Here is a 20,475-nt window from a genome sequence, read left to right as displayed (position 1 = left end):
CATTGTGTCGTGGTAGAGTGACCGAGGCGAGTGGCTGAGTGAGGTGACGCGGCTGCAGGGACAGAGGGTGGGAGGCATTCCGTCATAGACGCATAGGTACCTACCCCTGGACCCTATTAATGCCAATCCAGGCGTGCGTGATTGATCAGTAGCCTGAGCAGATTAGAGAAGCGTCCCGTGGCAGGCAGCATTGAAGACAGACCTGGGTTTTGGATAGTCTTTGTACCTGATAAGGTCAAGGCAGCAACTTTGCGCCCAGGCAGCGCCCAATTGGGCCGTCTAGCAGCAGGATAATTGGGCCGTCCCCTGGCAGATTTGAGCTGCTAGACGTAATTGCCGGTGGTTCAACTGACCACTCCGATGACCTTGACCCTCACGCCGTTGGTATCCAGTTTGGGACCGGGCACAAAGAAGTCGTGCTTCAGCTTCACATCAGATATGTCGGTCTCGAACAACCCGGATCGAAACCGCCGAACAAGGCCGCCATCAGCAGAAACAGCTCCGCCCAAGCCAGGCTGCGGAAGTGCTGAAGTAAATCATATCTTCAGGCGAGATACTGTTAGTTGGTGGAAGCGGCAATTAGTTGGTCCCAAGACAACCTCTAGCCCCTTTGCCAAAGCCGACAAAGTAGTGCTCGAGCGGAGCACCTTCTGGCGCTTTTTGATTGCCCATCCATCGTTCTGGGCGGTACGTGTGCGAATCCGGAAGATACGTTCATGGTGGTGGACGTCAACGATGATCATGCCAACAGCCGTCCGCGGAGGGATTATCCACTCTTCATACTGCAGTCGCTGATTAATCATAAGCGGGTTTCGTGCTGAGATTCCATAGGAGAGTCGAATGGCCTCCGTGATACAGGCTCAAAGGTAGCGTAGCTTTTCAACCTCCAGAAGGTCCGGACTCGTGGTAGGGTCAGGGATCGCTTGAACAAGCTCTTGACGCAATCGAATGTAAATTTTGGGGCTGTGGACAATATGGAAAGAACCAACACTTAGTGCCACGCTGTCGTTTCGATGCCTCCTCCTATAACGGCCTGAGGCTCGTAGGCCGTGCGGCGGTTGCTGTTATCTTCAGGTGCAAGGGAACTGAGCAGGAGGTCATGAAATATCGTGCGGTGTGTTAACTTCTCCTTCAGAGCCTCTTCCTTGATAAGTAGTTGAATCATGACCCTGAGATCCTGCAGTACTGCGATTCAGTGCCAGCCGACAATTCGGAGCTATGCTATATGCCCAAATTTTGCAGCCGCAGGAGGCTTCCAAGGGCCGGCTGCATGCTTCAGAAAGGCTCTGAGGAAGGCTGTTAGGAGCTACGTGATCTCGGTCCTTGCCGTAAAGGATTGTGATCCGATGAAAGTAACTCACCGGATGGAACCACGGCAACTGGACCGCGATGTGGCCGAACCGGCCGACAGCCATGAACGCTGCGTGGAATGATTCCGAGAAGTCTGCAGAGTTGAGGTGATTGTAGCAGATTCCAAATGAGTATTCCGTGATGATATCGCCTGTAAATGCCGGGAAAGCACCGCTTAGGACGATCGCAGCATCCCTGCCCTTATCCTTGCGGACCTTCCTGCTAATCAACTCGACCTTCTCACGGATGACAGGTTGAAACTCCAGGATTGGGCGTTTCGAGAAACCGCGCTCAACCTCAACCAAGTTCGGGCCGCGTTTCTTCCTTATCTAAGACTCAGGAGGGGTTCAGCGCTATGCGATGCCGACGATGTAAATCGAAGTCCGCCGTCGTGACGACCGAGCCGTGATTTCCAAATCTACCAGCAGCCCAGTCGTGCTTATCCCGGCATGGACCCTAGACCTATAGCTCGCCGAAGAAATCGCTGTCCTTGATATGGGATCCCATCGGGCGCGACTCAGAAAATGGGACTAGAAGAGCAAGTATCGGTTGTCGGTTCGCGAGCCTTTCGAAGCAGGCGCCGATTGTTTCATCGTCAGATCATGAAGTCAACCGTACCATAGTGGTCATGCATCTCATCTATCCTCTTGGACTAATGTCCCGGGAGAACGACGTCGTACTAGGATTCGTACCATTGCGACGGGGCTGTCGCTGTCGCTGTCGCTCCCGGGAATTTGGCCAGCGGAAAGAAATACAATACTGTCAACGGAAGCCAAGTGAGCAGAGATGGATTAGAGTCTGGAACTCGACTGACGACGGGCCAAGACGGGCCCGACTGAACACAGCAGTAATTAACCTTCAATTCCTCGTGTCTTGTGTCTTGTCCCCCGACCAGTTTTGTGGGGAGAATTCACCTCCCTTAATCACCCCGATCGCCGTGGCCAGGCAGCACGGTACGGAGCACCGAGACCGTGGAACCTAGTGGCTAGACGAGATCTTGGGTATACTTGGTGACCTGGGTAAAAGCTCGACTTTGTTGTTCGACATCGTAACATAACATAGATACGTTCCATGAGCTGCTCAGAGAACATGAGGGGCATACTTCATATTGCGCGTGTGATGAGATACTATAAGAAACGTCTCTCGGATCGGTCTTCGAAAACGGCGCGGTCTCAAAAACAGACCAAGAAGTCAAATGCGACACTGATCCCAGATCGTCCAGACTAATCAATCCAATTAATCCTTCTCATTGATCCTCCGTTCCCAATCTTCACCGACCTTCAGACTTTCCACCACGGCGACCCGTCTCCCTACGCCCGTGCGTTCTTCCTTCTGCCACCACTTCTCGCCTCTTTTATATCCGCCCACCGCGCTGCCCTCGTCATCCGTGTCGATTAAGCCGCCGTGTCCGCCTTCATCGCCAATCACAATGACAGTCTGCCTCACCCAGCCGGAGAGGTCGGACACGATCTCGCCGTCCCGCCCGCATAATGACTCCTGGATATACACGACCTCGGGCGCGAGGGAGCGGAGAATGTGTTTATGTCCGTTGGGCGACGTGTAGGGCAGGACCATGGTGTCGCGATCAACGATACCAATCGCTTGGCTGTAGAGTGTTTTAAACAGGCTCGACGACTCGTCGATGGGCTTCGGGTCGACGTGCGTTAGGATGCCGTCGCTGCTGGGGAAATCGCCTGGAGTGACGGCTGGCGTGTGTGCGTCGGTTTGGCTGATGTTGGAGAACGAGGAGGCCATGCTCTGCGACGGGCGGCGTGCCGGCGTGTGCGAGCTGCTTAGGGGGTGGGTTTTTAGGTCGGGAGCGTAGATGAGAACGAATACGCGGGTGGTTTCGGGGTCAATGTATTCGGGGAGGTGGGAGAGGATCGACTGCAACATGTTCGTTAGTCACGCTCAACGACTGTCACAGGTAACTCCAAAAGGGAGATATGAGGGGGGGCCAAATACACTCACGGCATGGTCGCCGACATCACCGTCGGCGTCGCCCACAGCTGAAACGACAACAGCCACAGTCTTCCGTTTGGGACTTGCAATCGAGGCAGAGCGCGGCAGTTCGACGCTTCCGGAGAAGAATTCCTCAGCCGTGCCGCGCCTCTTGATGCCCTGCTTGACCTGGCGGTCGTTGTCGCGTTGTTCTGCCTCCTCGCTCCACCGTTCGTGGTCTTCGTAGCCTTCTCCGCCTCCGCCACTCAGTGTGCTGATCGCAGCACCGACCATTGCCCCTGCTGCAGCGGTTGCGGATGCGAAAGGCCTATTCGTCCAGTCGTACGATTGAGCTGGATTCTGGCCAAGAGAGCGCTCGCCGGAAGGTGTGGTTGAACGACCGAACCCCAATGCGCTAGACATGCGGGCCACTAGACCTGTCTCTTGCTCCTGTTCCAGAGCCGTCGAGCGAGCTGTAGAGCGCCACTCCTCTTCCGTCCCTCGCCAGCCCGGAGGCGGAGGACCGCCTTGAAACCCGCCGGGCGGGGGAGGAGGTCCTTGGAACGTTCCTGGCGGTCCAAACCCTCCGGGCTGCAGCGGACCAGGCATCATAGGTTCCAGAGGTGGTCCCGGAGGGCCTTGAAAGCCGCCTGGCGGCGGAGGTCCAGAGATACCTCCACTCATGGTATACCCTGACTGAGCTGCACCTCCCTGATAGTGTTCATCTTCGCTGGAATCGTACTCGTCATCTTTTCTCTCGCCCCATACCCATGCGGCGAGACCGATTGTCGCGGCCGTGACCGTCAGGGCGAGCGGCACCCAGTAACCGAACGTCGATCTGGAGCCCGAATACCCGTATCCGCCCGAGGAGGTCGTCTTGCGCTTTCGCTCCGTTACCGTATAGGAGTATGACATATTTGCATCGGTCCGTCAATGGTGCTGCTCGTCTCAACGCACTGAGGAATGCTCGGGGAGTCCTGTGTTTACTTTCTCCAACCGAGGTCTGGCGCTCTGATCTCCACAAGTCTTCACGACGCAGTGACAGTCAATGCCTGGACAATGGACTTGCTCTGCTCCATCGAAGCCACGGGATGAGGTGACGGAGGAGGAGCAAAGTGCGGGCGGAGGGGGAGGGCGAGTTGAGCTGAATTGCGCGTGGCTGGAAGATGCGCCTCCATCTCCAGAGATTCCCAGCCTCGAGGCAACAACTTTCCCCACATCTCACTCGCTTGCTTCCAGCAAGCCAATGACAGGAGTTCCATAGCGACCAGGAATCCGTGTGCTCGGGTGTCTGTTGTCTGGTGTGCCTCGATTGATGGTCTCTCGTCAATAAGTCACAATGGGCGACTCAGCAACCCGGCGGCGAGCACCAAAAGTCACGTCCTCGGCATCCAAAGCCACCGCCCATGTCGATGATCAGCCCGAAGACACCAATTCACGAGTGATCTCGTTGCTCGACGTCCTGCGCCTCCTCCTCACCCTCGTGTTTGCGTCATGCCTGCTCTCATACTACCTCACCTCCGGAGCCTCCTTCACCTTCAACTATAGTCCCTGGTTCCTCAATGCCTCAAAACTCTCGACCTGGTGGAGCGGCCCTCTCCTGCTGACGCCCGCACAGCTGGCGCTCTACAACGGCACGGACCCCTCCAAGCCAATATACTTGGCCATAAACAATACCATCTTTGACGTGACCGCGGGGAGACACACCTACGGACCGGGTGGAAGCTACGAGGTTTTTGCGGGTCGAGATGCCACGAGAGCGTTTGTAACGGGTTGTTTTCTCGAAGATCGGACGGGTGACCTGAGGGGAGCGGAGTGGATCTACATCCCCATCGAAGACGACCCGGACGAGGACATTTCAAGCGGAGCAAGGAAGCTACGCGCGGAGAAGGAGCGCCGAGACGCGAAGAAGAAAGTCCTCGCAGAGGTGTCCAAGTGGGAGGAGTTCTACAGGAATCACCAGAAATACTTTGAGGTGGGCAAGTTGGTGGGTGTGCCGGAAAATGCGGGTGCGGCACCGAAGTTGTGCGAGCCAGCTGAGAAGGGACGGCCGAAGAGGAAGAATATGAATGCAAAGGACAAAAAGGACAAAAAGGACGCGCCAGGGAAGCCTGTCCAGTGATCAACTCGAGCGGTGTATGATGGAACAGACAAACGTATGCGTAGATAGGTGCATAGCAAAGGCGTGCTGGGATACGAGCCTGAACTGCTGCGCTTCTCGGATTGCCTCATATATTTACTGAGCCTCCGGTTGCGAATAGTTCACGGATGGAGCCCAAACCGCCTGCGGTTGATGATGGTCGAATTCGAATGTCCTCAAACCGATGCCGGGCATACCCTTATGCCAGTCGAAATGTGTCTATGGTCCGAGCTGTGAGTAGATTTCCCTCGCTCTAGCCGACGCAGATCGATCCAATTTGCCTTGTCATTGCAATCGTTGGTATCTCCTCATTCCGTGCATTCCGACTTCGAGAAATCGTCTCGCAATAGCACCACCGCCACGCTCGCTCCACTTAGTCACCACCAGCAGCGGCTCTTGTGTAGATGCTCCCTCTGCTGTGCGCAACAACCTTCCTGATCACTCCTCTCTCCTCGAGGTCTGCGAGCGCCTTTCGTGCCAATGAGCCATTGATCTTGAGTCTGTCGACCAGCACGGCCACGGTGATGAGCCGGTATGATTGAACATCCTTGTTGAGTTTGTCTGAGGTGGCCTTGTCGAGCACGACGGCGTGGTTGGCCTTATCCTTGACTGTAGTGAAAAACGTGCATCAGCATATCAGCATTTGAGGGTATTGAGGATGATCGTGGAGGGTAATGCTGGTGATGCCACGAGGATCCGGTCCAGACGTACCCTTTCCCTTGGACCACTTCTTCTTTTGCTTCTTGCCGCCGGATGATGCTGCGGGAGCCTGATCTGGTCAGTGACATGCTCACGAGACGAATGTATCAAAGCGCATACCATTTTGACGGTATTGGGGATTATGAGGTGGGAAGATGTAGGAAGAGGTGAGGTTGATGATCAGTCGTGATGCGTTGAAATCTCTCGCCCCGCAGATTCGCAGTGTGGACGCTAAAATTGGTCTTGGCATTCGCACGGTAAAATTTATGGACAGCAAGAGCAGAATCTACAGAAGTCGAAGAAATACCAATTCGAGGCAGATTTCATTCATCAAGCGTCTAGCTGATTGTAATTTCCCCGGCGCTGAAGACCATGATCTGAATTCAAGACTTTTGGGGGTATCTAGTTGCCCTCGCTCATGCCATCATGTCATGCAGAATTCCCAATCAGCTCGACCCATCTAGTAGAAGAACCCAATGACCTTGCCAGCAACATGCTTGCGCCTGGCTTCCTCGTGGTCCATAATGCCAGCGCTGGTGGTCAGGACGATGTAGCCGAATTGACGAGACGGCAGCAGCTTGACAACCCACTTCTCAAGATCGCGGAGTTGGACGTTGTAGCGGGGAGAAATAACGCCAGTCTTGTTGAGACGGCCATTGAGCTGGATGACGACCTTGCCGCTACGGTGGTCGTCGACTTCTTCAAATTCTCCGATGTAGCCTGTAAGCCTCGTGTCAGCCGACGCCTTTGAGAGGATGTTTGGAGATGTTGCGATCGAATAAACATATAACAAACATGGCAAAAAGGATGCAAACGTGTAAGATCGATCGCAAGTAGAAACTTTCAATCTCTCGGGTACTTAAAGGGCAAAGGTCGTGGGAGCAAAATGTGAAACCGCCGCCTAGTTATCAACCCGAAGTCCAAGATGGACAGGTGTGATCCTCCTCTTGTGCGAAATAGACCTGGAAGTTTCGAGGCGCCGACGTACCGTGCTTCTGCATGACGGACAAGAACTTGATGATGACCTTTGAGCTGGGTCGGATCAAGACTTGACGCTTGCCGGCTTTCTCGGCGTTATTGATGCTCTTGAGAGCATCGTTGAGGACTGAGGTCTTGACCATGATTGCGGTGTTGGAATTGAGGTGAGATTCTCAAGCTCGTGTGACGACCGAGGAACTTGAGGTATCTACAATCGAGGAATTAGTCTTCAGTAGCCTCGAGCCAGGAAGAGTGCCCAGTCAAGGGTTCTTCAGCTCGTGTCGCGAAAGATGAGCGTATCCCAAAGCCTGCGTTGCGACCTGGAAATGTTACAGACCAGGCGCTGGCGGTCGCGATTGCTCATCTCAGGCTAGCCGAAGAGCGGGCGGTGAAGTTGACATACCTCGAGACGCGTACTGATGTTGACGATAGAGATTGTCGTTGTTGGACGTGGAGGAGAAAAAGTGTATTATAGATCAAGCGTGGAGTCGAATTTCGAAGTGCGGTTTGCCAAGAGTCTACATTTGCATCCGAATCCCCTATGATCCGCCGGTTCAGGAATGCTCAGCCTCGCGCACCAAGCCACAAGGCTCATCTGCGTGGAACCTCCCTATGCAGCAGGATTGTAAATCGTTCTGTGTTTGTTTAAAAATCACTAGCTATCCTGCAGATTTCGAACTTGGAGGAAGGCCTTGTGGTTGGGAGAGATTCTGCTCCCTCCAGAAAGGTGAGATTCAACTTCTTGAATGACTCCGTGGAGTGCGTGGGCGGGCTTTACGAGATGCCGAAAATGGCACCGATGAGCAACGAGATCCTTGCGGTATGTATACATAATCAATAGGTCCGCTTTCGGGGTTTCTTCGACGGAATATGGATCCCCGCCATATGATCGCCATGAAGTAGGCAATGTTGCAGATCCTTGTGTATCTTTTCTGTTTGACGTACCGAGAGCATGTCATCCGTCGCTGCAGCGATTGTGGACGTGGTAAGTGGCATGTAATCATGCCACAGCTGGCTGGGTAAGAATTAGGTGCCGGCTGTGTAAACGCCAACCGGCCTTGTGATACGTACGAGTGCTCTGGTTCACGGGTTTGATTGTCGCCATATGCCTTGACCATCGATGGGTTGTTGTCTGCAGATGCTCGGACTTCTGAGACCGAATTATCAGAATCAGGTACTGGAAATTCGTGCACCACTGCCCGATATACGCAGACGCAAACGAGGCGTAGTGACTAGTCCCCCCCCCCCCCCCCGGCTCGACAGGCTAGACGTGAATCACCCCGCTCACAAATTAGGGTTGACAACAATTGTGAAGATTAAGAGCGTAAGGAGCAGCTGGTGCATTGTTCAGCAATGAGATTAATCTTCAGGCATGGAGGGGACTGACCAGTATGAAGCCCGGTATGAAGACGAGGACCACAACCCCGCTGGTAACAATTTGCTTCCTCAATGCCATGGCATTTTGGCAGGCAAAGAACCTCCACACTCCAGCAATCGCGACAGCAATAGCGATTATGAGCGTGACCGTAGCAATTGGAATGCCCAGATCATAATCACTCAGCTTATCCCGCGAAACAGGATGATGCTGTAATCTGTAAAGCTGAAGGGTGGTGACCGCAAAGTTGGCGAGTGCGGAAGCAGTTCTGATATAGCCAAGGAAGGCACGCTCGTTCGCGAGATGGTCGCGCGCTGCTTTCATGGGAACATAATGGTCACAAGATGGAAGAGCTATCCATTTTCGAGGAGCAGGTCGAGTATTGCTTCTGTCCTCGCGCGGACTGCTGCCGGGAGTCGAGGTTGACGACCGCGCAACAGAGGCCTGATATATCGCATTGCCAAAGCTACCGAGCTCGAACTCCTCGTTCACTCGGTGACTTCGATCTGTCAGGTTGCTCGCTGGATCGTTAGCATTCAGCATACCTTGCGGCCGCGGGTATTGAAGGTCATATTGGAAAGCAACGATCGGAAAAGACCGTTGTTCTGGAGTTCCCCGCGGAGTTCACTGCCGGTGCTGAAAGCAGATGCCGATCTTGCTTGGAGTGAGTTACGATCCTCCGTAAGATGCCTTCATCTGGCTGGTTCCAAGCAGAAATAGAGCGCGGATCGGTCTGTGTGTATACATGTATTATTGAGGATTAGCAGTGTAGGACTGAGAACTATGGATCTTCTGCTGCCTCGTTTGAAGCTGTGCCAACGGGGTTGCCACATTGTACTATTTCAATAGTACTGCCATTGCGCCCCAGCAAGAGGGAAGACATTGCTTGAGAAGGGGAAGACAATAATCTTTTAACTGGCTGCAAACACATATCAACTGGAAGTCTCGTTCGATGACGGCAGAATTGATCCGCTAGTTCGGAGGACTCGAACCCAGTTGCACACTCCCTTCCCGAACAGCAATACCATGATCAAGCAGATACATCCAGGCATTGTATATGGCAGATAGAGTCGTGGACGAAGTTGGATCTGGGTTCGTAGGCCAGGAGAAGAAGCAGGGGTTCTGTACCCGTGGAAATGCAGATTTAGGGGGGTGGAGGATTGCCATGGGTTGCAGTAATACCTTCGTACTGCCTGACCCGGCAGTGAAGTCCAGGGTATCGTTTTCCGCAACAATAGCACTCGCTTCAGGCTTGTTGGTCCACACCAGACAGCACACAAATCACTACCTCCCACAACATGGTTCGAACAACTCCCTTCACAAGCATCACCATTCTCCCCCAACTTCTTTCTTGAGCGGGTCTGTTCTCAAGCAAATTTTGTCCCGAGTACAGTAATTCTTCACTAAGGGACTCGTTTCAGCAGTTTCTCACTCAAGGAATTGATTTCTGCGTATCTTTCTCCGAAAAAGTCCTTTCTCAAACAAACCATGCCCAGCAGACATCGTCTGGCAATCAGCGACTGTCTTTTGGCAACCGGCGATTTGGACTCCTCTCTCGGTGAACTAGCTGCTCGTTTGACCGCTATCGACCAACCACTGCCCCTCAACCTCGTAGCAGCAATCCCTGCCAGAGCCAAACAAGCGCATGGGATTTATTTCTGCAGCAATTCGTCCACCAACAGCTACGCTGGATACGCCGATGCCGAGAAATGCATGCCAGAAGCACAAATCGCTGATTTCATTCGTCGTAGCAACCAAGATCTGTTCGAGAAATTGAATCAGATGCCATTGGAGAGTAGCCACTTGGCCGGCGATGAAGAGATGGCCGTGGAAGACATCAACAAGAGCGCCCTTTTGAACGGCAGGAATACGCCATCGACCACCAACGTTCTGGCCGTCTCTGAGAATGTCGTGCACCCGACCAACGATGAGCACCAGGTCACTGTCACGCAGGGCACTGCCATGACCGAGCCTGCCAACGAAGCGGAGCCACTGGACATTGATTGTCCAAGTGAGCCTGACACAGTGCTCCAGGCAGAAGACCAACTCCTTCTCCGTAAGCACATCGTCCGCTCCTAACAATAGCAAGACTAACACGAATTAGCCAGCGGCCGTCGACTGCCTGTCTACCGCCACCGCCAGCCTGGCGTGGTGGTTTGCTGCGGGTCGACGTCGTGTGGGTTCCTCAAGAACATTGTTCCTGAGGGCAGCTTCTTCACCATTAGCCATCAGGCATACTATTGCCTCGATTGCGCTCGCAATTTGTGAGCGCGGGCGCTGTGTGGAAACTGGGCTATCTTCGTATAGGAGTGGTGTCCGATGGGGATATTGTAGGCCGATGGGCAGGTGTTGTGTGCGGAGGGACGTCCCCTGCCATTGTATGGTCAGAGACAGAAGAACGACGGCGTGTTTTTGACAGGGATGAGACAAAAAGACGTTGTGACAGCCGCTATTCCATTTCACGTTAGCGTGCCAAGTGATGACTTTCTCGCCGTAGCCTTCGATTTTCCTGTGACAGGCAATTCTTCATCGCTGGCCATTTGCAAGCGATTCTACAGTTTGACGTCCACCTGTACCCAAATCCCTAGCGATTGATTGAGGCGCACAGCCACTACCATTCCAAGGGTTTGCCCACGCACGCCCTCCTCCATTTCCGACTCTGACCACAGCCAAGTGAATCTGCTCTTTCCTGCGAGTCCACATTCTCCCTCGAGCACACCACCAACCACTACTCAAAATGTCAGGACTCGACGTCGAGGCCCTCCTCGACTCCACGGCCGCCAACGATGTGAAAGACCGCGATTCTCCTCGGGATGCCGAAGACCGCCATCGTACCGAACGCTCGGACCGTCGCGACAAGGACAAGCACCGTGATGGCTCCCGTGACCGTGATAGGGACCGCAAGAGACGAGACCGCAGCCGAGATCGAGAACACCGCCGAGACCGCGATGAGGACTTGAAGAGCCCAAGAAGCGATCATGGTAGCGCTAACGGAAGCCATAGAAGCAGTAGGAGAAGAAGTCGCAGTCGTGATCGCGACGACGACAGAAGACGCTCCAAGCGCGATGACGACTACCATCGCAAACGCTCTCGATCTCCAGAATACGATCGCTACTACCGACCAAGTGGACGATCGAGGCGCGATGAGGACGACCATACCCGCCGCGATCGAGACCGGGATAGGGATCGACGTCGCTCGGGAAGTCCCAGAAAACGTGTCAAGAGCAAGACTCCCGAGCCGCAACTTACTGAGGATGAGCGTGACAGGAGAACCGTTTTTGTTCAGCAGCTGGCGGCTCGTCTACGCACAAAGGAGTTGATCCAATTCTTCGAAAAGGTTGGTCCCGTCAATGAGGCCCAGATCGTCAAAGACCGAGTCAGCGGCCGCTCCAAAGGGTAAATTCTCGACCCCTTTCTATTTCAGATGCATGCTAATGGTTTTCAGTGTGGGCTACGTCGAATTCAAGAATGAAGAATCAGTCCCACTTGCAATTCAGATGACCGGACAGAAGCTTTTGGGAATTCCCATCATCGCACAGCTCACTGAAGCAGAAAAGAACCGCCAGGCCCGCAATCCCGAGGCTCAGACCAGCAACCACAATTCCATCCCCTTCCACCGTCTTTACGTTGGAAACATCCACTTCAGCATCACTGAGCAAGATCTACAGAATGTCTTTGAGCCTTTTGGAGAGCTTGAGTTTGTTCAACTTCAGAAGGAGGAAGGTGGCCGTAGCCGAGGTTATGGCTTTGTGCAGTACGTGGTCTTTTGGTGCTTGTTCTGCGATACATGCTGACTCGCTAGGTTCCGCGATCCAAACCAAGCACGTGAGGCCCTTGAGAAGATGAATGGTTTTGACCTTGCAGGCCGCCCCATCCGAGTCGGACTCGGCAACGACAAGTTCACCCCTGAATCAACGGCCAATTTGATGCAACGCTTCCAACCTCAGAGTCAGGGTGGCGGTTTCCAAGGTTCCTCATTCTCCGGTGCTGGCGGCCGCGGCGCCCATGCTGGCGGATCTGGAGGCACTTTTGACCGCGCGGGTGGCCGTGACAACGACAAGGGCACCGGCGGTGCAAGTGCTTTGGACGATACCGACGTTGCTGGTGTGAACTTCAGCAATTACAGCCGAGATGCATTGATGCGCAAACTTGCTAGGACAGATGAATCGACACCGGACGCCGACCCCAAGCGCGCAGCGGTTCCTGTCAAAAAGGAGAGCAGACCTCTCCCTGTTAATGTCAGCCAAGCCAGCAGATGCGTGCTGCTTAGGAACATGTTTGATCCCGCCGAGTGAGTCTCTCGTCTTCCCTGTCATGTGGCAACGGCCTGTCTAATAACCGACAACAGAGAAGAAGGCGACGCATGGATCAAAGAGCTCGAAGACGATGTCCGTGCCGAATGCGAAGAGAAGTACGGCCATGTTGTCCATATCTCTCTCGATCCCAACACGGCAGGAGACATCTACCTCAAATTCGAGCGTGTTAGTGGAGGCGAAAATGCCATCAAGGGTCTCAATGGACGATACTTTGGCGGTAGGCAAATCAGCGCTCAGCCAGTCGTTGACGCCGTGTACAGCAGTTTGTTCTCTAGGACCAAAGCACTCTGAATGAGAACGCGACTGGCGACGAGTGACAGGGACGGATTAAGCCAACAGATCTTCGCTCTCGCACATTAAGCCACCAAAATGGAAGACGCCGGGGATCGAAACTCTAGTGGGCTACAGCGCAGCATCTTGACCCCTTTTTTAGGCACATCTTTGCGGCTAGTCTACGTGGATTCAATCAGGAATCGGGATGGGGGATGGAGACACTGACGGGGAGTGGAATTTGAAACATATTGACTTGTTTTTAGGTCAATCTGTGTAGGGCTTTGCTTGCTGGCTGCAGCCTGAACGCTCGACCTGGGAGCTAGAAATCGTGGCACCACCACCTTCACTACAGGCCCGGTAGGTAGGTCGGTCGCTCGACCCCGTCAATGATCTTTGCTTCTATTCGCCTATGCACATACATGCCGTTTAGAATGGGGACCGACAGTCTGAAAATCCACATGATGTATTTGCACGATGACCCCCTTTGGCGATTTACAAGGGCGAAAAGCATTATGTTCAACGTTTCGTATCTCGTTCCGTTCTCTGCTTTCGCCTCCCCTCACGACGTGACATGATGTGTTCCCCTGGCCCTCGCCCCTTTCCTTGCGTGTACGTGTCCCAGTGAAAAGGGATCCGGGCCCCATGATGACCATGTCTAGAGATCAAGCCCAAGAAACCCCATATCAGCACCGGAAGTCAACAAGTCATATCTCGAAGACCAGCGCAGACCTTCACCTTCTATTGTTGTACCCTCTTAGAGAATAGAAGGCCTCGACAGTCACGCCCAGCCAAGTCGCCGGCGAAGGAAGCACAAGTCTCAACGATCAAGCAGCCCGGCCTCGCGAGACCTCCTGATCATTCCTCGCTTCACAGGTCGACTGCTTGTCGTGTCTGAACGACGTGACCGTCTGCTTTTAAAAAAAGGTCTTGGACCCGAGAGCGCGGTTTTTCGATACGCCGCAGACCGAAAGCGGTTCCCAAGAAGCGACAGTCGAAAGGACAAGAAGAGGACGGTTCATCGTCCTCGCCGGTCGCACTGCTCACACTCCAGCGGGGAGCATGAAGAGAATCCGTTGATCGGCCCCGACCGGCCCCGAGTAGTTGGGAACGTGGTGAGTTGCAGCCAAATGTCAAACCAGGCTGCAGTGCGGATCCGCAGCGAGCCCGATGATCGTCGCCGTTCCTCGGCTCGTGAGGTCGCTCGTTGGTGTAAGCCGCCGTGGCCGCACAATAGCCACACTAACCAAAAGCACCACCTTAGGGAGGCTGTATAGCCTCCTTTGAGCAGTACGTGATATCACAACGACAGCTCTGGCCCGCGAGAACGCAATGTGATCAACCTTCAGCGACTATAGTGGCCTTTATAATTACAGAGTGTCCACCATACCACGCCACTGGATCGGGCGGGCTTGACCAGGAGGTAGCACTCAGCGAGAAAGGACATTGATCGCGACACGGTGGCAGTCTTCGGGTCACATGTCAGGCTCAAACCCCTTGTGTGGCTTGTTCTTGTTTCCCACAAACTCAAAGCGCGGTAATGGTCGAGGGCAAGCCTTCTTCGGCACCTCTCGACTGAGTGCTTGAGCACGATCGGCTCCCAGGTCGTGAGGGTGTCCAGGCAACATCAGGGATCAGTGGGTGTCACTCCGGCTAGTGGGCCGTCGATGGATTTGTTGCGCTTCTCTTTCAGGTTCACTCCAAAGGTGGATGATGATTCGATCCGGGTCCTGAAGGAGGTTGATCCTTTCGCAGGCTCAGCTCTTGTGCAATATTGTCTTCGCCACTTGGTCTCGGATAAGGGTTTCAAGGGCCAGTCTCTTCGTTCTAGACTCCTCTCTGGTTCATTCTGTTGGCGAGGGTGTTCATTCAAGGTGTTGACTGTGTCGGTACTCAGCAGAGCCCAAAAGCGAAGTATGTACGCAGTGGCCTGACCTGATATGAAGGTGATACTTTCAGCCTCTGCAGCTACGTTCTGGCCGTCAAGTTGATTGAGAGGGTGTGCAAGTGAGAGCATATCACGAGATGATGCTGTTGGGTTGGGGTTTGCCGACAATGAAGAGATGAGCTCATGTTTTCACCCTGACGGAGAGGTTGACCAGCGGGAACAGAGGGTGGTTCTCGCAGACTAGGGCAGTTTCATTTCTTGTTGCTTGTGACGAGTCTCCAGGGAAGTCTCCAGGGAGGAATGAGGTTTGCGATCGAGGTATTGGGTTGGATGCTCAACCGACTTGGCTTCACAAACGAAGAGGGCGTGGGTTTGATAGGGATGTCAAGAAGGGGCCTGGGAAACCGCGGGTATTGTTGAAAAGTAAGTGAGTGATCGTTTGACTGGGTTGCTTGACGTGGGGAGAGTCTCAAACTGAGGGAAAGCACTTGATCTTCTGCGTTATGCTGCTGACGCTTGAGGAACTTGCAGTGGCTCTTGACGATTGAACATGATGAGAAGGAGAGATCTCTCACCAAGTAGGGATGACCATCATTGCGGCTCCCGCTTGCTCAACAGGGCAGACGCGCCAGGGAAAGTCAATGGTGGGCCATGTGCGGCTTGACCATTCCAGTCGTCTCTCTACTTCTCCCGCGTACCTCAGCCGCACAACTCAGCCGCCGTCACCTGCTCCAAGCCTCTGCCTACCTCGTCGTCGCGCTCAATGAGTGACAATCACGCCTGTAACGGGGATAGACCGAGCAAGCTACCTCCAAACACAAATTTCAAAACTCAAAACCGTCGACCTCCCGACCTACCTTACTTTCTTCCTCTACGCCACCGCCATCTCGTATTCTGCGTCTAACGGCGGTCTTTGTGTCTGAGCGGGCTGACAGATATCCAGCGTCAGGACGAGTGTAGGCTGGATTGCTGCACGTGCACAATGGCGACGTCGACGCTGGATGTCTGTTAGCGGTGGGACCACAGGCGAAACACCACTTGCAACAAAGGTAAGATCCATGGCCCTAAGCCCAAAGTATGACAGCCTCACTGACACAGAGTGGACAGTAACTGTATATAAATAGCAATGTCTCCTGCTGCTTCGAGCCCGCCTTGGTCCGGTACGTTACGCTCTTCTTCTCCTGTCTTTGTGCCAGTGCCACGCACCAGCACTAAGAGTGTCTAAGAGGTGGATAGAAGGCTGGTGTCTTCCATTATCAACATGTTGTCAGAACTGGATTCATGGAAATTGTTGGTTTCTTCTTGAGCTGACGGTGCCTTAGGCAAATGAAGACGGCCGCTTGACGACATCACAGTCGACACAGCAATTGAGTCCCAGACCTCTGGCGCCACCAGTTGTGCCAGCCTCGTGCTGCCTGTGTTCCACTGAGCCTGTGTTCCACTGAGTCTGTGTTCCACTGAGCCTGTGTCTCTTGCTTCTCAACGGGGATGTGGACGGCGGACGGCGCCATGTTAGGCTATGACAGCGAGAGTTTTCACACTCATACCAGCTTCTGCTCATACCTTTTGCTGCTGCTAGCCGTCAATCTTTGCCATTTGGCAATGACCATGGATGGGCAAAAGTGCAAGTCTATCGCCTCTTGTGGTAAGTTGTCCCTCGCGCTGTGGACACCGGAGTATGACCACATCGTGGCTTCAACACCACAGCCCTACACAACAACACACAGAATGGCTGCCTGAAGAGACAGGGGGCGGAGGCTGGTCAATGTCACCAAAAAGGGAATGGCAGAACAAGAAGCATCGTCCTGGCAGCTTTCGCCTCTCGGCCTCGCACAGCCAGCCTTGTCGCTCAGCCTTGCTCAGCCTTGCTCAGCCAGCCTTGTCGTTCAGCCTTGTGTCCACCAAGGCGTGTGTGAGTGTGCAAGGCCTTGAGCAGTGAGCGACCTGGGAAACGTCATGGGCCCTTTGTGAATACGACGTCGACAGTGAGGAGATCAGCCTTCACTCTGGCCTCGCAGCTGTCAGCAATGTCACCAGAAACTTCCCGGAAGAGGCGCGTTTGTCACTCACCGACTGGGAGACCTTGCAACTGAGTGACGGACGGCAACACTCGAGGTGTCGGTGAAGTGATATATCGGCATCACTCACATTCACTCCCTGAAAATGCGCACTGCCTCTGGAGAGTTCAGGTCTATAAAGGGCCCCCTTCCCACCGCGATCTTTCCACCCTCTCCTCTCTCCTCAGTGGCATTTGGTTTCCTATCGCTAGTGCTGTCTTGACCTTTCTGGAACTCTTTTCTGAGACAAACACGACATCTTTTGTGCTTTGTGTGCGCGACAAAACGCAGTTCAGTCATCAGAAGTCATTGTTTGTGCGCAGTTTTGCCGATTTGGCTGCTTTCGACGTTCAGTGAGTTCCCAGATCGGCCTTGGCATTACTCTCCTTCAGTCTCCTTACTGACTCCTCTTCCAGCTCTGAATTTCTGCTCTGGCAAGAGTCGCTCCTGCCGGTCTCAAAGGTGAGCACTGTCCTCTCTCTTTCAGTCGTCATCTTTGATGATCGGTGGCCATCCTTATCATTCCTTTACCTTCTTTCTCCCCTTCTTCCACCCCAATCTGGATCTTCTCCTCAGCAAGTCTTGTCTCAAGCAGCAGCAGCAGCTTTGGCAGCACGTTCGGCACACCAGCTTGTGATTTTCACCGCACTGCTGCATTCTATTTCCACTTCTTGAAGGTTCTGCTCCTGTGGTGTCGATGCGTCCCTTTCCTGCTGCCTGTACCACAAGCATTGTCGATCTTGCATGAATCCTTTCGTTCATCTCGCACTCACACTGACCTTTGCCCCAGGTCGGGATGTCCTCCCACTACCACGACAACATGCCCTATGGCGGCCCTGCCAAATCCCCTGAACTGGAACGAGCCCAAACTAGGCTCCAGCAGTCTGAACTCTCCTTTTCACGGACTCAGCAAGAGCTCCACCAGGCAATGAGGGTCCGAGCTACCACGCCCATGTCAGCCAACGAATATTCTGCCAAGGACCAAGAAATCGCCCAACTCAAACGCAAGTTGAGGGAGACTGAAGAAGAGATGAAGAAACTGCACGAGACCATCGAGAAGCAGAAGATGACCATCAAGACCCAGAGCGAGGCCATCGCCAATCCCAAGCAGCACTTTCCAACACCCACCTCTCACCGTTACGGCGGCAATCAGTATGGCCAGGCCAGTCTTGCTCTGCCCCCTCCACCACAACCAATCTTCGCTGACACGGCCCCAATGACCACGCCGTCGTCTCAGTCCGGTCCGATGCGTCCATCTGGTCCTCTTCCTCACCAGCGTCAAACCCCATCTCCATTCAGCGCTCCTCGCAGCCAGCAGCCGATCAGACAACCCCAAGGTCCTCAGGTTCATCACACGGTCACTCCCTTCCGTCAGACCCGCAGTGTCAACGACTACGGCTCTCCTGAGGCAATGATGCACTCATTCGCCAATCTCGGACTCTCGAACACTCCTGTGGGTTCGGCCAATAGAGGCAACGAGACCCCGAGTTCGTCCACAAGACATCATACTCGTGGCATACCCTCCAATGTCACGCAACCTTCGCCTGCGCCTACCTTCAATCCTGCCAATGGCATGGCGTTGGTGCAAGCACCTGACATGGGAGCTGCTGTGGCTGCTTTTGCTCCATCGGAGATTGCCAGAAAATTCGGCGAAGTCTTGCACATGACCGAGACATATGCCTATTCGCATGTCAACGCACCGAGCACTCAGAAGGACAATGCGATGCCGCAGGAGGTGAAGCAACGGCTCCTGAATGCGGCATCGACCACCTCGGCATTCCAGTTCATGCAAACTCCCTTCACTCGCTACATGCTTGTGAACAAGGTCATTCTCCAGTTCGTCATCCGGACCATCCTCAAGCACGACACGTTTGCCGGATTCGACCCTCGTGTTGATCAAGCCGTGGAGAATTGCAAGAATCAGATGTACCAGAGTAAGTTGTCAGCTACCTCAAGCCACCACTGAGAATAACATGATTCTCCAGCTACGCCAGCACAAGTCAAGTACCAGCTTCTTGCCACAATGGCGGAGCAGGTCAGAAGCATCAAGGCGAACCCCAACTTCCCGGCGTTCGTCCAAAGCATTGCACGCAGCCGTGGCAACGAGCTCTGGGGCATCCTCAAGCCGATGATGCACCAGAAGACGTCTCGCGATTGGGAAGACCTGTACGAACTGATGCTCAAAGCCCATGAGCTCGCTGAGATGATGTACTCTGGCGCCGAGGAGTACAAGTTCGACTTTCCGGCCATGGGCCAGCGCTTTCAGAAGGACACGATGGAGCCGCGCGACCCGTACCGCAACATCCTGACTCCCGACCAGCTCGAACAGTTGGGTGCAACTGTCAGACTTGGAATGACTCCGCTTATCACTTCTCGCACTAGCACCGCGGCTGGATATGTCAACTCGGCCCAGGTCATGAAGGCATTCGTCTTGTTGAAGACGGATAGATGAGTGAAGTGCGGGCAGGACGATGCAGAGGATGACATGGTGGGTGGACGAAGCACAGGGGTTGGGCGCAGCAGGACTGGGACAAGGCACGGGGTTTGAGAATATCACAATGACACAGCAGCAATGATTTCGGTACAGAGTTAGGAGGACCTTTCACATTTGACAAGCGGGGTTAATGTCCATGCCAAGAGCCTGGAGGTTGCTGGGGCGATACTATGGCGACAGCACGGCAGGGGGTATGTATGATCAGTATCGACAGACCCAGCGAAAGAATCGTTCCTTCGAGTAGGGCTAGCAGCATGAACATAGTCCATGCCGAGTTCCTGCAACACTTCCCGTTTTGCCCACTCCTTTCCTAACACAGCGTCGTCGACAATTGTGCAGACACGAGTACCATGCATCTGGTGCCAGCCCGACTTCCTCCTCCTTCGACCGTCCACGGGGACTTTGCATCGCACGGCGCACGTGTCAACTAGATCTGATGTATTGCTTACCTGGCATCTCGCCCGATAGCATGAGGTACACTGCAGTCTGCGTAATGACACGCACCCAGCCACTCTCGATGGTGACGTCCTCCAATGGTCTAATGCGTCCTCTTGCCCGTCGGCCGCTGCAGAAGTAGAGCGACAGACCCGCCAAAACGATTCCGAAAGGAAAGTTCGCGGTCAGAGAGATGAGAAATATGGCATGTCTTTAAATAGAAGTCCTTGTCGGAAAGGAGCTAGAGCAGCGTCAAATCCGGGGAATCGCCGTCGCGTACGAGTAAGATAGGCCGTGTGGAGAGATGGTGGCGTACGGAGGCTGCCGACTGGATGGACGTGGCGACGAGGTCAGATCTCACGCCTCGTCTCTCGTCTTTCGTCGTATCCCTGTGGTGTTGTGAGGTCGACGACGCTCATAGAGCCACCGACCACTGCGTCATCTACGCTGGATGCTCGCTGACGCGTACGTATCTTCAACAACAGGACCTCATCCTTCGAGAAATGTGTCCTCCCCACCCGCCATGGGAGTG

At 54.0% G+C, this 20,475-nt stretch overlaps 9 protein-coding genes across 9 annotated transcripts; 4 read left to right on the top strand and 5 right to left on the bottom strand.

The window, feature by feature from the left end:
* Positions 1–427: 427 nt before the first annotated feature.
* Positions 428–803, bottom strand: G647_05732 (uncharacterized protein; the record flags this gene model as incomplete). Its single annotated transcript, XM_008730058.1, has 2 exons — positions 428–526; positions 597–803. The coding sequence occupies 2 exons, from the start codon at positions 801–803 to the stop codon at positions 428–430; spliced, it is 306 nt and encodes a 101-aa protein (XP_008728280.1).
* Positions 804–991: 188 nt separating this feature from the next.
* G647_05731 (uncharacterized protein) lies at positions 992–4,206 on the bottom strand (the record flags this gene model as incomplete). Its single annotated transcript, XM_008730057.1, has 4 exons — positions 992–1,177; positions 1,311–1,679; positions 2,629–3,237; positions 3,322–4,206. 4 exons carry the CDS (start codon positions 4,204–4,206, stop codon positions 992–994), a joined length of 2,049 nt encoding a protein of 682 aa, XP_008728279.1.
* A 424-nt stretch (positions 4,207–4,630) lies between these two features.
* On the top strand, positions 4,631–5,413 carry G647_05730 (uncharacterized protein; the record flags this gene model as incomplete). The annotated part of the gene is made up of 1 exon (XM_008730056.1): positions 4,631–5,413. The coding sequence occupies one exon, from the start codon at positions 4,631–4,633 to the stop codon at positions 5,411–5,413; it is 783 nt and encodes a 260-aa protein (XP_008728278.1).
* Positions 5,414–5,804: 391 nt separating this feature from the next.
* G647_05729 (40S ribosomal protein S25) lies at positions 5,805–6,253 on the bottom strand (the record flags this gene model as incomplete). The annotated part of the gene is made up of 3 exons (XM_008730055.1): positions 5,805–6,040; positions 6,143–6,200; positions 6,251–6,253. The coding sequence occupies 3 exons, from the start codon at positions 6,251–6,253 to the stop codon at positions 5,805–5,807; spliced, it is 297 nt and encodes a 98-aa protein (XP_008728277.1).
* Positions 6,254–6,590: 337 nt separating this feature from the next.
* Positions 6,591–7,251, bottom strand: G647_05728 (40S ribosomal protein S22; the record flags this gene model as incomplete). Its single annotated transcript, XM_008730054.1, has 2 exons — positions 6,591–6,850; positions 7,119–7,251. 2 exons carry the CDS (start codon positions 7,249–7,251, stop codon positions 6,591–6,593), a joined length of 393 nt encoding a protein of 130 aa, XP_008728276.1.
* A 1,223-nt stretch (positions 7,252–8,474) lies between these two features.
* On the bottom strand, positions 8,475–9,026 carry G647_05727 (uncharacterized protein; the record flags this gene model as incomplete). The annotated part of the gene is made up of 1 exon (XM_008730053.1): positions 8,475–9,026. One exon carries the CDS (start codon positions 9,024–9,026, stop codon positions 8,475–8,477), a length of 552 nt encoding a protein of 183 aa, XP_008728275.1.
* A 945-nt stretch (positions 9,027–9,971) lies between these two features.
* Positions 9,972–10,562, top strand: G647_05726 (uncharacterized protein; the record flags this gene model as incomplete). Its single annotated transcript, XM_008730052.1, has 1 exon — positions 9,972–10,562. One exon carries the CDS (start codon positions 9,972–9,974, stop codon positions 10,560–10,562), a length of 591 nt encoding a protein of 196 aa, XP_008728274.1.
* Positions 10,563–11,220: 658 nt separating this feature from the next.
* G647_05725 (uncharacterized protein) lies at positions 11,221–13,090 on the top strand (the record flags this gene model as incomplete). The annotated part of the gene is made up of 4 exons (XM_008730051.1): positions 11,221–11,879; positions 11,929–12,237; positions 12,286–12,774; positions 12,832–13,090. 4 exons carry the CDS (start codon positions 11,221–11,223, stop codon positions 13,088–13,090), a joined length of 1,716 nt encoding a protein of 571 aa, XP_008728273.1.
* A 4,744-nt stretch (positions 13,091–17,834) lies between these two features.
* On the top strand, positions 17,835–19,466 carry G647_05724 (uncharacterized protein; the record flags this gene model as incomplete). The annotated part of the gene is made up of 2 exons (XM_008730050.1): positions 17,835–18,948; positions 19,000–19,466. The coding sequence occupies 2 exons, from the start codon at positions 17,835–17,837 to the stop codon at positions 19,464–19,466; spliced, it is 1,581 nt and encodes a 526-aa protein (XP_008728272.1).
* Between the last annotated feature and the right edge of the window lie 1,009 nt (positions 19,467–20,475).

The sequence above is a fragment of the Cladophialophora carrionii genome, assembly GCF_000365165.1.
Source record: "Cladophialophora carrionii CBS 160.54 unplaced genomic scaffold supercont1.4, whole genome shotgun sequence".
Classification (NCBI taxonomy): Eukaryota; Fungi; Ascomycota; class Eurotiomycetes; order Chaetothyriales; family Herpotrichiellaceae; genus Cladophialophora; species Cladophialophora carrionii.
Note: the sequence above shows the minus strand (reverse complement) of the source record. Positions and strands in the feature narration are given on the sequence as shown.